At 37.1% G+C, this 15,956-nt stretch overlaps 1 protein-coding gene across 3 annotated transcripts in view; it reads left to right on the top strand.

The window, feature by feature from the left end:
- LOC114467139 (protein FAM19A1-like) overlaps positions 1 to 12,601 on the top strand; it is a 60,158-nt gene extending 47,557 nt beyond the window's left edge. For all 3 annotated transcript variants that reach the window (XM_028453219.1, XM_028453218.1, XM_028453217.1), the window contains exons 3-6: positions 3,792 to 3,932; positions 9,729 to 9,853; positions 10,013 to 10,098; positions 11,787 to 12,601. In XM_028453219.1, the coding sequence (XP_028309020.1) occupies positions 3,792 to 3,932; positions 9,729 to 9,853; positions 10,013 to 10,045 (299 nt within the window). In that variant the 3' untranslated portion in view covers positions 10,046 to 10,098; positions 11,787 to 12,601. The remainder of the gene's footprint in view (positions 1 to 3,791; positions 3,933 to 9,728; positions 9,854 to 10,012; positions 10,099 to 11,786) is intronic.
- Positions 12,602 to 15,956: the final 3,355 nt, after the last annotated feature.

The raw sequence follows: 15,956 nt of genomic DNA, 5'->3' as shown, positions 1-15,956 counted from the left end.
TAAAAGACCTGGATATATTGTTGAAACCACAACAAGAACTGGCTTTAAAACCCTAAGTCTGTACCGTACTACATGCTGTTTTTGTCTGCTGGCTCCGGTTACGTAAAAATAACTCTTGTCACCAAATGACCTAAAGCCGGCCCTGTATATTGGGATATACCGTAGTGGTGAATCGTATTGTATCGTCAGATTCATAGCAATGCACACCCCTAATCTATAAAAAGAGAGGAAACTCATCCAAATGTTAACCACACAAACCAACATATTCAAATGAACAAAAGTGATATATGCAAATCCAGCCTTGACACAGTGAAGAATCCACAGCTCATTGTCAAACAATAGTTGAATCTCTTTGCTGCCAACAGAACAGATACTGTTTTTCCCTCTCAGTGTTCGTTCTCTCTACAACATCCTTGATCTTGTGTCACGCTGCCGGGTGTAATTGTCAGATGGTCCTTTGCTGCACAGCTCTCATGTGTTCAGAGTTGCTGCACAGCGGGTGGGAGAAGCAAGTGGTTAAGGTGGGTCAAGTCTGGTTGGTCCAGTCCTCTTGTCCTTCAGGGCACAGCCAGTAGTCTAGTGATAATTGCATAGTGGATACGCTGTTCATATTCCTGATAACCCTGAGGCGGCCCTCTCGTCCTACTAATAGATGCAATTTTTTTTTCCGCCCGCTCTCACACATCTCTTCATCATAATTTTACTCTCGATAAGCCGCTGGGGCCTTGCTTGTTCAAAGAGTGTAAAGCACAGTATTAATTATATTAGATCACGAAAACTTTTACAGTCTTTTTTGCATCTTCAAACAAACTGAGAATGTGTATGCAGTACAAGTGCTCAGCTAAAAATAATTACAGTATGTCATTTGAAGAGAACACCAGAGGCAAGATAGATTTGACTGTAGACAGCTGAATTTGGGCTGATCCACTTGCAAGCCACTAGGGGGCAGGACAGTGGACGGATTTTATTTGTTTTTTTACCTCCGTCAAGAATAATAATCAGAATGGCATAGATTTATACAGTGCTTTTTTCAAGGAGACTCAAAGCACCTACAGAAACCATTCTTCATTGACACGACTCATACAGGTGGCGGTAAGCTACAATGTAGCTACAGCTGTCCTGGGGCATACTGACAGAAGCGTAGCTGCCATTTTGCGCCTACGGCCCCTCTGACCACCACCAATATTCATGCACAATTCATACCCATTCATACAAGGCAATGTGGATAAAGTGCCTTGCCCAAGGACACAACAACAGTGACTTGAATAAAGCGGGATTTGAATTCCCAACCCTTCGGTTATTGGACGACCCACTCTACCACTGAGCTGATCTGGATAAATATACAGATTCTGAATCAGTTTACAAAAATCCCCATCTGTCATCATTGGCGTAAGGTTAAAAAATGAATATCTCAGTTTGTAATTTACTGATCTTTATTCAATTTGACTGTTTTAATGGATTGGTTCCTTAATTATTCCACCGAGTTTCATCCAGATCCAATTTGGACTGCGTGTTTCATCACGATTTTTCAAAATAATGGGGGTGCCCTTAAATTTGGACCTGTAAGGTTAATAATGGGGCAATACATTTCTTTCCAGCCTTTAAAGTGTGAATGTTGATGGTACCATGAACAGGATCACTGATTTACATAACTTCCATTTGGCACTTGGCAGAGGATTGTGCTCTCTTAGTGCTCTTGTTCTTATTGCTGTGCCCAAATAGGGATGGGATTTGAAAACCGGTTCTTTCTGAACCGGTCCCCAGTAATCCAATTCCTGGGAATTGTTTGTTTGCTTGTATTTCAATTCCGCTTATCGGTTCCTCTTACGTCGCAAATACGTAACGATAAACTTCTCCAGGTCATGTATATTGTGTTTATGCTAGCACCAAGTGAAGCTCCTTCCACCATAAAGTTGTTTACTGTCCACCGTGGATAATCCACCTACTCCACCCGCAACAATGCTGCCCTCCGTGCTGTGTTTGTAGCGTGTCTGTTGCTACGCTATTCACTTCCAGGTTCTGTACACTCGCGCTAAAGTTGCTTCTTGCACGGATTTTTCTTCCGAAAACCACAAACTTCAGCAAGAACACACACCTCGGCACCAGTTTATGTCCTCATAACAAGTAATCAGACAAGGGAGACGTACTTGTACTGATCGTTGTCTTTAGTTTGCTCTTTTACACGTTCACACACACAAACAACTGATGACATCACATGTAACAACGGGGACGGCGTCTCTGAAGGTCCATTTATAGAAATGTGAAAAAAGGTTAAACTAAAGCTTTACCGTTTAAATACATAAAAAGTGCAGCTGTACTTATTGGTTAATATGTTCTTTTTTTGCAGAAGAATTATTTGTTTCATGTCTGAATTTGTTTTGGATCAAGTTCAAAAGGAGCACTGTAAATATTCTCAAATATTTGTTGCCAAAATGTGTCAAATGTTGTAATAATAATAATAATAATTCATCAATTTTATATAGCGGTTTTTTTATATATTATCCAGTGAAAACAATCTATACCTGGTGGATTAAAAGAGAGCTGATATCCCTGCAGGAAATTAAAGAGACAAAGATAAGATAAGAGTTAAAGCAAACAAATCAATTTGTATTATTTAATTCCCTCACCCAATGAGAATCGATAAGGAATCAAAGCCATAAGCAGTATCGATAATGGAATTGGAATCGCTAAATTCTTATCAATTCACATCCCTACACCCAAAGCAGATGATTTAGCAAGAAATTATATTTACTGATGCGAGCACGCACACGCACGCATGCACACACACGTGGCTATCCCATATGAGCAGTACCAAGGTGTAGGTGCATGATATAATTATTACATTATGTGTTTACTAATAAATAGCCCTCAGTGGACATGCTATTACAGCTAATTACTGCTGTGGCTGATTGAACCAGTTAAAGGAATTACTAGGTAAGTCTATCCTGCAGGCTCCATAGGCCTACTGTTTACTGGTTCTATCCAGCAAAAGTCCAAAATTTCAAACTGAAGAAAATACCAGTCGGGCAGACAATGTCACTACTGTTACTTCTTCTATTGTGTTTTCCTTGATTTGAATACTGTACGTTTTATTCCTTTCATTGGTGTTGGTTTTGAACCTTTTTTTTTTTTCAATTTTTCAACTGCAGTAAATGATTTGTCTGATTACATTATTGAATCAACAGGTCACATTCAGTGCTTAGTTTGAGCAAAACTCCCCACAGAAAGGACACAAGTGTTCAAGCTGTGAGGCCTATGTGCAAACACTATACCAATGAGCTGCCCTACCAATATTTATGATTTTAAATTAGATCCGCCAATTAACTCTGACGTAAAAACAGTAAAAACTTATTCACAGCAGCCAGTGGAAAAGCAACATACTGTACATTTAGGAAAAACATGGAAAATATGCACAAAATCCAGTGCAAAAATAAGCAACCTCTATGCTGTGAGACAGTCATCGTTACACCTTTCTATCCTCTGAAGAGTGAATTATGTCTAAAAAGCCTAATTAAATTAGATATGTGACAATAAAATACTTAATTGTGCATTAAAAATGTTGTTCACTTCATAGAGGCCAGGTAAATTGCATATTATGCCCATCCATAACATCTCTGAATGCTAAAAGCCTCCCAGTTTGGCAGTTAGGTAGAGAGGTCAAATATATTAGCTAGTCTCCCTCAGTAATTATAGTCGGTGGTGATGTCCAAAGGTGTTGAGAGAGGAGATGCTTGATTACCCCTGAGATGCTGACTTAATGTAGTGTGTTGTTTGTTTTCTCTCCCTATCAGAGGGGGGCACGTGTGAAGTAATTGCTGCGCACAGATGCTGTAATAAGAACCGCATCGAGGAGCGGTCGCAGACAGTCAAGTGCTCGTGTTTGCCAGGAAAGGTGGCAGGAACCACCAGGAACAGGCCTTCATGTGTGGATGGTGAGTATTTGGTTGGTTTATATACTGTAGGAAGCAGGAAAGTAACATGTAATTGTGAATCACCAGGTTTATATGGAAGCCCATTCCCACCAGTAAAAAAAATAAAAAAAATAGGAAAAGTCATATTTATGAGATACAATGTCATAATTATGAGATACTAATGAGCCATAAATGTGACTTAGTATATAATTGTGACTTAGTATCTAATAATTGTGACTTAGCATCTCATAATTGTGACTTAGCATCTCATAATTGTGACTTAGCATCTCATAATTACGTATGACTTAGCATCTCATAATTATGACTTAGCGGCACATCTTATAATTGTGACTTAGCATCTCACAATTATGATTTTGCATCTCGTAATTATTCATGACTTGTAATTATGACTTAGTATCTCATAAATAGGACTTTTCCTAGTTTTTTAGTATCTCTTAATTATGACTTAGCATCTCATAAGTATGGCTTATTGCCTCATAATTGTGACATAGCATCTTATGATAATGACAGCATTTCATAATTATGACTATTATGTTATAATTATGACTGTGTATCTCATTTATGTGCATCTCAAAATTATTATTTAGCATCTCATGATTATGACTAAGTGTCTCATAATTATGACTCTGTATCTCATGATTTAGCATCTCAATTATGACTTAGTGTCTCACAATTCTAACTTAGCATCTCAATTATGACTTAGTGTCTCAATTATGACTTAGCGTCTCAATTATGATTTCGTGTTTCATAATTATATCTTCAATTGTTTTTCATTATTTTACTTTTTCAAGTTGTTTTTTGTTATTTGTTTTACTGGTGGTAATGGGCCTCCATAGGTTTAATAAAATCCTGTTCTCTGACAGCCTCAATGTTATGTTTGAAATGTGTTTACATTCATTTTTGCTCCCATAGCAAAAAAAAACAAGGTTTTTTTTTATTTTCTTTACTTTCTTTTTTGTTAAACTTTACTAAAAATGCTTTTCATTGCACAAACACTTAAATCCTTGCAGAAAAACATGCGCTGTTCGATAATGATAAAGAGATTTGCTCAAATGTATCCAAAAAGCAAAAGTCACCCATGCAGCACCTTGTCTCAAAATATGATTATCACATGGGATAATGTCACATTCTGATTCTGCTGCTGATAGAGAGCAGAAGGTACGCTTTACTGCAGCGTAAGACATTTAACACAACTTCTCAAAAACACAGCCCAGAAGAGAAGAAAATACAAATTTTGTAAAAAAAAAAAAAAAAAAAAAGGAAATGAACAGGTTTTGATTTGTACAGAACTATATTGCATTCACTTGAAAAAAGAAATCTGTTTTTTCTGAATATTTTTTTTTTTGGTTTGTTTTTTTTTGTTTTTTTTTTTTTCTTGTTTTTTTGAAGAAAAAATAATTTTTTTCAGTTTTTCGTGCCATTCTTTTACCCTGTTTTTCAGACAATCAGTTTTTAGTGTAGAGGGCATTTGAAAGAACAGATGGATTTATTTCTTTATTGAGAACAAACATGACCTGCGTGTTTAATTTAATAATAGACGAGTGCAGCGTGTATGTAGGAAGTACTGTATGTATTGCTGCAGAAAATTGGGAGGTTAATTATCTTTTACATGAGGTTGTGTTTGAAGGTGGGACGTCAGGGACAGTTAGATTTGTTGTGAATTGTGTAGAGTGATAACTATTGTGTTTTCATATATTTAAATGAATAAATTGGGAAAAAGCAAAGCACCAGCATGAAGTTTTTGGCTGGAGAAACACTTTGAGACACTCACGTTTACATGGGAGCTTTAATTCTTCTTTAATTCAGAATAAAAGTTTAATCCTCTTTAAATTTACCTTGTAAACACTTAATTCCAAATGCAAATTTAATTCTGAATTACGCACACACACACACACACACACACACACACACACACACACACACACACACACACACACACACACACACACACACACACACACACACACACACACACACACACACACACACACACACACACACACACACACACACACACACACACACACACACACACACACACACGCAGTTCACCCAAAGCGAGCAAAAAGTCTCCAGGCTGGGATGCCACGGGGCAGCCGTGAAGCACCATTCCTCGAGTACCCCTGTCTAAAGTCTGCTATCCCGTGTGGTGGCAAAATTGATTAATTATGTATAGTCATATATTTGCTTTTTGATCTCATTCAACTTAATACCCCAATTTGTAACTTTCCACGCCTGTCTGATGTCTTTTCCTCTTCCTGCAAAGTCAGTGGGCCCATACTCCCATAATACAGCTTCTCTAAAGGAATGTCAGTTGGCCTCAGTTTAATCTCGAAGGCCAGAGCACGTCCAAACCCACCCCAGACGTCACATACACAAACACACACATCATATACACATACACACATACATACACACTCACTCACACACCCACACACACACACATCTAACTTTCACCCCAACATCGGAGGTGTCACCGCCGGCAGACTGACCTTCCCCCCCCTGGTCTCTTCTTTGCTGTCTGTGGAAGGGTGGAGGTGGGACAGTGGGGTATAAATGTGTGTGAAAGGAACATTTGGGCCCTTCTTCGCGCCTCTCCTCTGGCCAGAGGAGACCACTTCTTTGTCTATCCCGCTTTGTACCTTTTTATTTAGTTTAGATTAAATCATTTTTTATTACTTCATCATCTCTCCTGTCTGGTCTTCATCATTTATCACCACAGAGTGTGTTTTCAAGTCAAAGACGAGGTAATCGTAAATTTCACCGTAACACCCGACACAGCCTCTGCTCAGCCCACAGCCACACACACATGCACACACGCGATTGGCTCTGCATATAGATATGGTGTGCAGCGAGTGGCTCCGCTCCGGTGGACAATTTTATGAAATAATTCATCAATAGTACTATTGCAGTCCAAAGAAATTTGACGTTGCACACCTTTGAACCAAAAGGCAGCCATGTTGAAACTCTCAGCTCTGTCTGTCCCTGAACCGCAGAGATATTTGAGCCACACACAGACACAGACATTCCTTGCTTTATAGATAGATGTACTTTCAACTTGGTTTAAGACACTGGGTTATAGGGATGTAACGATTAATCGTAAGGCAGTTAAAAATCGATTCATAGGTACCACGGTTCACATCGATGCTCTAAAAATTGAATCGCAGTACTTTTTTTAACCAGCAGAGTATATATTAATCCTTCCAGAAGTGGACGTGACGGGGGTAATCTGCTACTATTTTCTTTCTGGTCGCCATTTACTGTTAAACATGCTCATAAATGATTCTTTACTCCTTTAGCACCGAAAGAATATCTGTAATATTACGTGAATATCTGTAAAAGTCAGGTTTTTCTATTAACTCTGTCTGCTAGCGTAGCTTCTCTTCTTCACTGGTGGAATAACTGCATGCCAACCGACCACTGGGTTACCAGCGCCCTCTGCTGGTCTAAACAAATATCTGACGTAAATACAGTAAAATGACTGTTTTTTTTTTTGTCCAATTGTTAAGGCACAAAATACATTTTCAGTTGCACTTTTAAAAAGAAAAAGAACTATTACTCAGTTTTGAATTGTTTATTATAGAACCAGAATTTAAATTAATAGGCTTCTTCATTTTTATTCCTTTATTTCATTCAAGATTTATTTTTAGTTAAATTGCATCATTTTGAATAAGTTATCAAGGGATTCTTTTGACAATGAAAAATAAAAGGAAAATAGTATAGTATTTTCCCCAAAAAAATAAAGAAATATTTTTCAGTCATTTGTCAACATTCCCATTTTGTAAAATAAATCGTGAGAAAATCGTATCGTGAACCCAGTATCGTGAATCGAATCGTATCGGGAGTTGAGTGAATCGTTACATCCCTACTGGGAGATAGTTCTATCTTTAAAACCATTTGATGGCATTACAATTAGCTATCAAATTTATGCAGGGACTTGAGGACTTTGTGGTTGTTCAGAAGGAAAGCCAATTCAAATCTGCGGGACATCGCAACGTTTCTCCAGGATCAGTTGGACAGATATAGCAAAAATTTGAACAAAAACAAAAAAATACTCAGAAAAAAACAAATGAAAAAATGTGCCCGTAAAAATGAAAATAGCCCAAAAAACAAGCCAAAATAATAAACTAAATTCAGAGATATTGGATACTTTTTTTTTTTTTTTTCTCCAATGCAATACGCTTCCGTAGATTTGCTTATGTATTTCATAACTTTGATGTTTGCTTTGACAAAAAAAAGAGTGCAACATATAATCAATACCTTAAAAACTAAGCTCATGGCTGATCAGTTCTGATGCAAGTAAACAACAATTCCCTGCTTTGGCAAAACCTCTCACCTGCTTTTCATTCTGAACACTTCTTTATTATTTTTTACTGCGCTCTCATAATGGACTGGGAGAATTTGAGTTCTCTTAATGTCAGCTGTCATTGCCTCCTTTTCTCTGTCACACATTAACAACCATTACTTTCACTATACCCTATATTTAAGACAATTTTCTCTGCTGCTGACGGTAATGGGCTGTGCATTATAGTCAAATCCTAGTCAACTCTACCAATTGTCTAACTTGGTGAAAAGACCTATTTCCACCCTCTGCATTCACGTACAACCTCCATGTAATAGAGAAGACTTCAATAACAGAACCATTCTACATGTGTCTAAAGTCTCACAAAAGCACAAAGTTTGCTCCTCTACTGAGAACTCTGAAGTGACACATTACACCAGTGTTTCCGAAATGGGGGTACGCAATGGCACTACAGGGGCAAATGAAAGCCTTCAAAAATGTTGGGTTTTATAATGTTTTTTTTTTTTTTGTTAAAAATGATAAATTACAGTGAATATTATCAGCAACTCACAAAAAAGACAACAAACAAAAAACAAATAAATAAAATAAAAATATACTGAATAATAAAAAGAACAAACAACAACAAAATGACACCAAAAACACAAACACTAAGAGAGAATTTTTTTTACTATTACCAGCAACACACAAAATGGCAACAAAGACACACTAAATGGGGGAAAATAGACAAGATGTCAACAGAATACACAAAAATAACAGAGAAACAAACAAAACCACATAAACAAGCAAACGACACTGAGAGAATAATTTAAATATATCAATAACACATAAAAACGACAACAAAAACACACAAAATAAGAGAAAAATTACACCAAAAACACACTAAATTATGATAGAAATTATCTTGATTAAAACACGAACTGCAAAAAAGACAATTAGTCGCCTTTGTAAAAAAAAAAAAAGTCTTTTTTGTAATATTTTATACCATGCACTTTTATACTGATTCACTTTTATTCTGACAGACTTTTACCATACCTTGTGTTGTTTTTTTATGCTAATTGTGTCTTTTTGGCTTGAATCTTTGTGTACTTGAATGTTGTTGGGAGGAGCATGTGCAATTTTGTTGTACAATAAAAGGATTTTATTCTATTCTATTTACAAGATTAAAACTGTAGAAATAAATCTAACAAGGGGGCACTAAATACTGTTTCATTCCATTTACCGGTATTTACAAAATGAGATGCTTTAAAAATGTGTGTTATCACTCTTTCATTCCATCATTCTTTACTTGTTTTTCCACGGAATTCTGAGCAAAATGTTATAGTCGGACAAAAGGGGGTACTTGGATTCAGAAAGAAGGGAAAGGGGTAGACTACTTAACAACTGCATTCAACAATTAAAGCAAGATGTCACCTAAAACATCACCTATAGTTTTGCAACCTTTCAAGGTGGGACTCACCTACCAATGCCAATTCCCTCGTCCTTGTCACCTGCAGCATCCATAGTAATTGGGAGGTGGTGGTGTGAGATGGAGCCTTGCCTGGAGGGGGAGGAATGCAAGACGCTCCCTGACAATTCAGGCTGGATGTGTTACGCCGGGAACAAGATCAAAACCACAAGGGTAAGAGATCCTGTCGTGACCGCAGGGATACAAACTGTTCAAATAAAACCTGTGGGAGAAACATACAGGCTGGTAAAACTTGCAACATCAACAAAAGAGAATCCTACTGGGGTTTGATGTTCAGTAACTGATCCATTTGTTCTTTCTTTTTCTTGCTAGAACACTCAGCCGTACACAACATCAACGTATTAACATTTAAAGGAAAGGATGCAAAGGATCATCTTTGGTGCAAAGTTAATTTGCAGGTCAGTCTCTTCAGTTTGCTGCTCAATACCTATTTGCTGTGTTATGTTAACCCTTGTGCATTACTATCAACCTTTTAGTCCATTTGGGTTAGTATTTTGCCTCTCTATGTAGCTTTGTGGGAGTTGTGTATATTTATTAGAAATTTTAAACTCATGTTACATTATCCAGCAATAGATTAATTGAACACTGAACCAAAAAACACAACAAAACAAAAAAAAAATGTGTTGGCTACTTTGAAAAGTAATACCAGCTTATATTTGCAAATGCCAGGGAGTACAACACTGAGTTCACTATGGGGCACCGCTGGTAAAGTTGTGCATGCTAAAATAAACAGCAATGTTTCGCAAAATTTAGCAACAAACCATGTTGAAAAAATATGTGAATTTTTTTTGTTACTTTCACCAGATTTACAGCAATATTTGTGAAATTTGTGATATTTTTTTGTGAAGTATAAATGTTAAATATTAAATCTAAATGTAAATGCTAAATGTAAATGTAAATGTAAATGCTAAATCTAAATGCTAAATCTAAATGCTAAATCTAAATGGTGAATTTGCATATTAGCTAAATATTTAGCTTCACCCGTGACATTTAGATTTAACATTTAGCATTCAGATTTAACATCTAGATTTAAATGTAACATTTACATTTCATATTTCAATTTGACATTAACATATTTTTACAAGACAAAAATTAAAAACTTCACAAATATTGGTGTAAATCTGGTCAAAAAGTTGCCGTTTGTTTTAGCATGTCCTCGACCTCAGCTGAGAATGAAATCCATCTGTCTTTATCTCTAACATGTTCGAAAAATAAAATAAAATTAAAAAAAAGGGGGGATATAAGAATAGGATCAATAAGAAGAAGATATATGGTTCGTGATTTTAGTTGTAATCACAAAAATGATGGGACTCTACATATGCAAAGCATGTGCCCACCGGATAAATGTTCACCCTAAAATTTGAGAAAAAGGACAATTGCCAACTGCTAAAATATACTAAAATATCTACTAAGTCTGACCCCTAACCTGGTTGCGCTTGGATTGACCAGGTTTTACTTCGTACAACATATTGGTGGTGGGCAAATGGGGGTGGGCTTTTTTTACATTTTGGGTGAGCAAATGTCCAGTCAGCTAATTTCTTGTGGACATATGTCCTTGCACAACAGCTTTGGCTATCAAGTGACTGGAGAATGTGGTAAATAGTATATCTGATGTAACACAAAAAATAAATGAATAAGAAATCAGTATTTAGGTTTATTTTATTATATTTCCGAGGTTAAAATGACATTTTCTATGAATTCGAACTTCAATTCTTTGGCGTGTTCTTTATATACTATAATTTATAATCAAGCTCAAGTGCTACTTTCCAATTATCATGACTGAATTCTGCCCAGCTTTAATTTTTTAACCCATACATAAGGATTGTACTTTCACAAATGATGACGAGCATTTAAAACTGGCAATTGATGGGTTAAAATCCTAAAAGTGAAGGATGGCTGAAGTTCAATCTTATCCATGAGAAAAATGTTTCTGATATATTTTCATGAGTTTTTAGATCCAGACATAAGGACCCAGGGTGGTAATTTGGGATGATGCATAGGCTGTTCATTCATGAGCTCTAACGACATATAATTATTCCTGCCATTTTGACATATTTCTAAACATAGTTTTTCCTTCTGATTTCAGCGCGTTCATAAGACCAATGATCACCGGAGAGAACAAACCTATAGTTTTCTAAGCAATGTGAACACTCCTCAAACGATCATGTAAAAAAAGATGTAGAATGCATAGAGCACATCCTGTTTGAGGCTCCTCCAAACTCTGACGTTTCCAAGATGCCTGCAGAGAACTCCATCTCAACCTTGTAATGAAAAATATTTTCATCTCAATATTTTTTCAACGAGAAGACGCATTAACTGTCTGTGCATTTTGGATTAGCATCTGGAGAGCATATGAAGCACCTTCGCTTGGCGTCAGTGAGACAAATGTCTACAATGAAGCACAAACAAGAGAGGGATATATCAAAGGACATGAGATGACAAGCTACAGAGGCTGTCAGCCCTCAGGAGTTTCCTTTCTCTTTTTGAAAAAGTGTTAGAAGAAAATATTATTCCACGCAAATCGTCTTCTCGTGTACATGAATTTCTATGAACGACGACTCTTCCCTCTTCTTCTTACTCACCCAATCCAACAGCACCAAAGCTTGTTGTTGAGTTCAAGGACATCATGTTAAGATGAAAACAATGCATCTCAAGAAAAATGTGTTTAATACTGTTTTGTGTGTCTTAGTGCGTTTTCCCAATTGTTCATATGGTTCTTGTCTGGCTTTAAAACATTTTAACACAGTCTCTACACTATCTACCCGGAAACTGATCAATTCACCAAAAATGTGATGGCAGTGAGTTGTTTTTGATACTTGAAATGCCTTATTTGTGTTTCATTGTTTTCATTATAAATACGACGACTACATCTGCTGATGTATGCTGAAATGTCAATAAAGTCATTTTCCTGATACCTAAATGGGTCAAGGATTTCACCACATGGTATTTCATTAAAGGAGCATCATCGGGCAAGGTTTGCATGAATATTATGATGGAAATAAATATAGAAATACTTTGAAATCTTATACAGGACTATAATATCACAAAAATAGGGCAGAAAATAATTTTAAAGATTTTTTTCAAAATAGCAGTTGTGGCCAGACAGTAGCACCACATGATATTTTGTCACACAATAACAGAATAAATCTACACTAAAGGGCAAAAACTCATCCTTGACCAATCCAAGTTATTAAATACATACAGGCGTTTCACATCAAGCATCACAAACATTAAGGGTCACAATCAGCAGCAAGCTGTGATAGGATTGCACCGGTGCAACAAATTGGCTGTGTTCAAAATCACACTAACTATACACTACACACTCAATGAATATATACTTTCTACGATAATATTAGTATGATAAAGATGGTGACCATTCCCACTGAAGGATACTTCCAAGTTTCCCAAGATTCATTTTGAACGTACGACGACAAAAACCTGAAGCACATTGAGACTAAATACTGTATCTCCATTGATTCGCCACCTTTGAAAGTTCTGAAAACATTTTAGGCAAGAAAGTGACTATAAGTAGAATATCAACATGCGGTAATTTGATCAATAAAATTCACGGAAAGCAGAGATTTTCAGAGAACCGCCATTGTGCGACTGACAAATCTTCCGGTTAACTTCAAAACAAGAGCCCTATTTATTAAAGTGTTTATAACTAATGGAAGACAAGAAGAGATGCTTTGTTTTGAAAAGGGGATTTTTGATTTTTTGCTTGGAGACGGTCCCAAGATGATTTTAGGTTCCGCTCGCAATGCATCATGGGCCCTTTGAGTATGGCTAGTGTGCCCACTGTGCATACTTAGGAAATGTCCCGATATACCGTAGTATACATCCGGGTATTTGTCGTGTACTCAATCTTTGCATACTATCTAATGTGAACGCAATACATACTAGGTTGTCTGTATAACCCTTGTAGCTAAAATTGCAGGTTTTCAGACAAAATATAAAAGCACAGTCAGGTTAAAATCCAAACTAGGCTCTGGATCTGCAAGAGAAACACTTGTCAACTAAATGCCTCTGCCTAATCTTCTGCTATCTGAAAGCCTGCTATCATAATTTGTTTTTAAAGATAACAATTATCACAATTGTTCCTATAAGCCTATTCCAAACAAAGCATCTGTAACCTCAGCAACAGTCCCACTACTTCACAATAAAATGTGGTATAACTGAAAATACAGTGGGGAAAAGCATATAAGTAAATGCTTAAAATAATTAGGGTTTCGGTGATCCTTCTGGCTAAACGATTATAAACAAAGATGAAGGAGTATTCATGCTATGACAAAAGGGCTCTGGGGAACATAAGGTACTGTATAAACAGGTCCTTATTTAAAGCTTGATCACTCAGTGCTTTGTAGGCCAGAGGAGAGATTTGAAAGAACTGACCAAACTGCCTCCTTTATGTTTCGACTTGTACTCGTCCTGCAACATAAACTGGCTTTTCAGTGAGTTACTGGAACAGGTTGACAATATTCCAGCAGAATTGCAAGTAAAAAGACCGAACAGAGACTCCACAAAGCTCTGACAAATAGAATATATACATTCATAACAACCCAAAAATATCTACAAAGCCATTTCCATATTGTCAACTTAACTTAAAGACATCTGTGAAATATGCAAATTCACCTCTTCTGGTTTTCTTTATAGAAAAGAAAGAAAAAAAACACCTTCAGACATGCAGTATAACAAAAGAGAAGCTGCAGGACCAGGTGGTGAACTGAAGTCAGAGTGAATAGAACAGAAACTCATCAAAGCACAAGAGCGGCCATCCAGAGAGCTTACCTTTAACATCCAAGTCATCAACGAGAGTTACTTTAGGGGTTTGTGAACACATTGATGAATGGGTACGAGCAGTGGCTCCTGTATATACAGCATTTTAATGCAGCACACAGTGGGATACCGGTCAATGTTTTCACGGTCGAGTCCCTCAGGAATTGCTCCAGAATTGACTGGGTGAAGCAGGAGGTCTGTGGGGTTTCATCCATCTTCTGCTAAAGTAGTTTTTTCTGAACTTCCCCCTTGATTTTTAACTAGTGCTGTTTATTTTTATGTTTGAGGTTTTTCCCTATTATTTTTGAAGGATAAGAAGCAAACATTTCTTTTGAACTCACCAGAACTACCGTTTATGCCACATACCCACATGAAAGCCTTCAACCCTGTCAAGCACTACCACTTTATTATGCCAGCAATTCTAACTAAAACAAATTTACAGCTCAGAAGCTCCATCTAGGTATTAGCGGCAGAAATGGCACACAAATAGATCTCTTGCTTCCAAAACAACCAGGATTTTAACAGCAACAATTCCTAGTTAGGGTAAAACGTTTGATGCGATTCATTTGTCCCCCACGTTTGAGCAGTGTGAACACACAAATGAAGTCTAGAGCGGATCAGGCAGGTGAATTCCATTTCAATGGAAGTCTAGAGCGATTCAGGTGTGCTGTGGACACAAATGTTTTCAGCTCTGACCAAACACAGGAAGTGTCGAAGATGGCGTAGAATGCACGGAATTGTGGGAGGGTGCGAAACTAAACATTAAAACCACCAAAAGCAATTTGTTGCTGCTCAAAATTGTTAAATGTTGTGAAAGACCAGATAGAGAAGGCAGAATTTTCTGCACGTTGTTATGCGCTCGTTTGGACCAATAGCCACTTCTTCTCATTTTTGTTTGTCTGCCCAGAGAAGTCTCTACTCCAATAACGGTGCAACAAGCGACAAGCTCGTGCAACTGCATCAGAGGATGTTTGGAGTGGATCAAAAGTGCGCTGTGAACACAAACTGAGTCAAAACAAAGTGATAACCGGTTCTCCAACTCTTACACTCTTGACTATTTTTCCTGAGAAGCATGCTAACCTAAATCTATACAGGCTGTAGCAGGAGGATGTGTTAGCGTTAGCTCTAACCTATTTTGTTTGGCTAATTATTTTCTATTGCAAATGTAATCCCACCCAAAAAGACTTCTATTCTCAGGGTTTGTGTGTCTTCCACAGTCCAAGATTACTCACTTAACTTCAGACATCAGAGCTTCCGCCATGCACTGTTCAACAGTAAAGACCCCTTAGGAGAGCTCTTCTTCTCTGTTTCTTTGTCTACTACAAAACCGCAGAGTTGGAACTGTGGCCCCGTTATTCTATTTTGGGAAACAAAAGAGGGTTACCTTGGCATATTTAACTTTTCCTGATTATTTAGATCAACTACAAACAGCATAAATTGGCATTTTGACCTAAAATGCAGGCTGAATGTTTCACTCAAA

The sequence above is a fragment of the Gouania willdenowi genome, chromosome 7, assembly GCF_900634775.1.
Source record: "Gouania willdenowi chromosome 7, fGouWil2.1, whole genome shotgun sequence".
Lineage (NCBI taxonomy): Eukaryota > Metazoa > Chordata > Actinopteri > Blenniiformes > Gobiesocidae > Gouania > Gouania willdenowi.
Note: the sequence above shows the minus strand (reverse complement) of the source record. Positions and strands in the feature narration are given on the sequence as shown.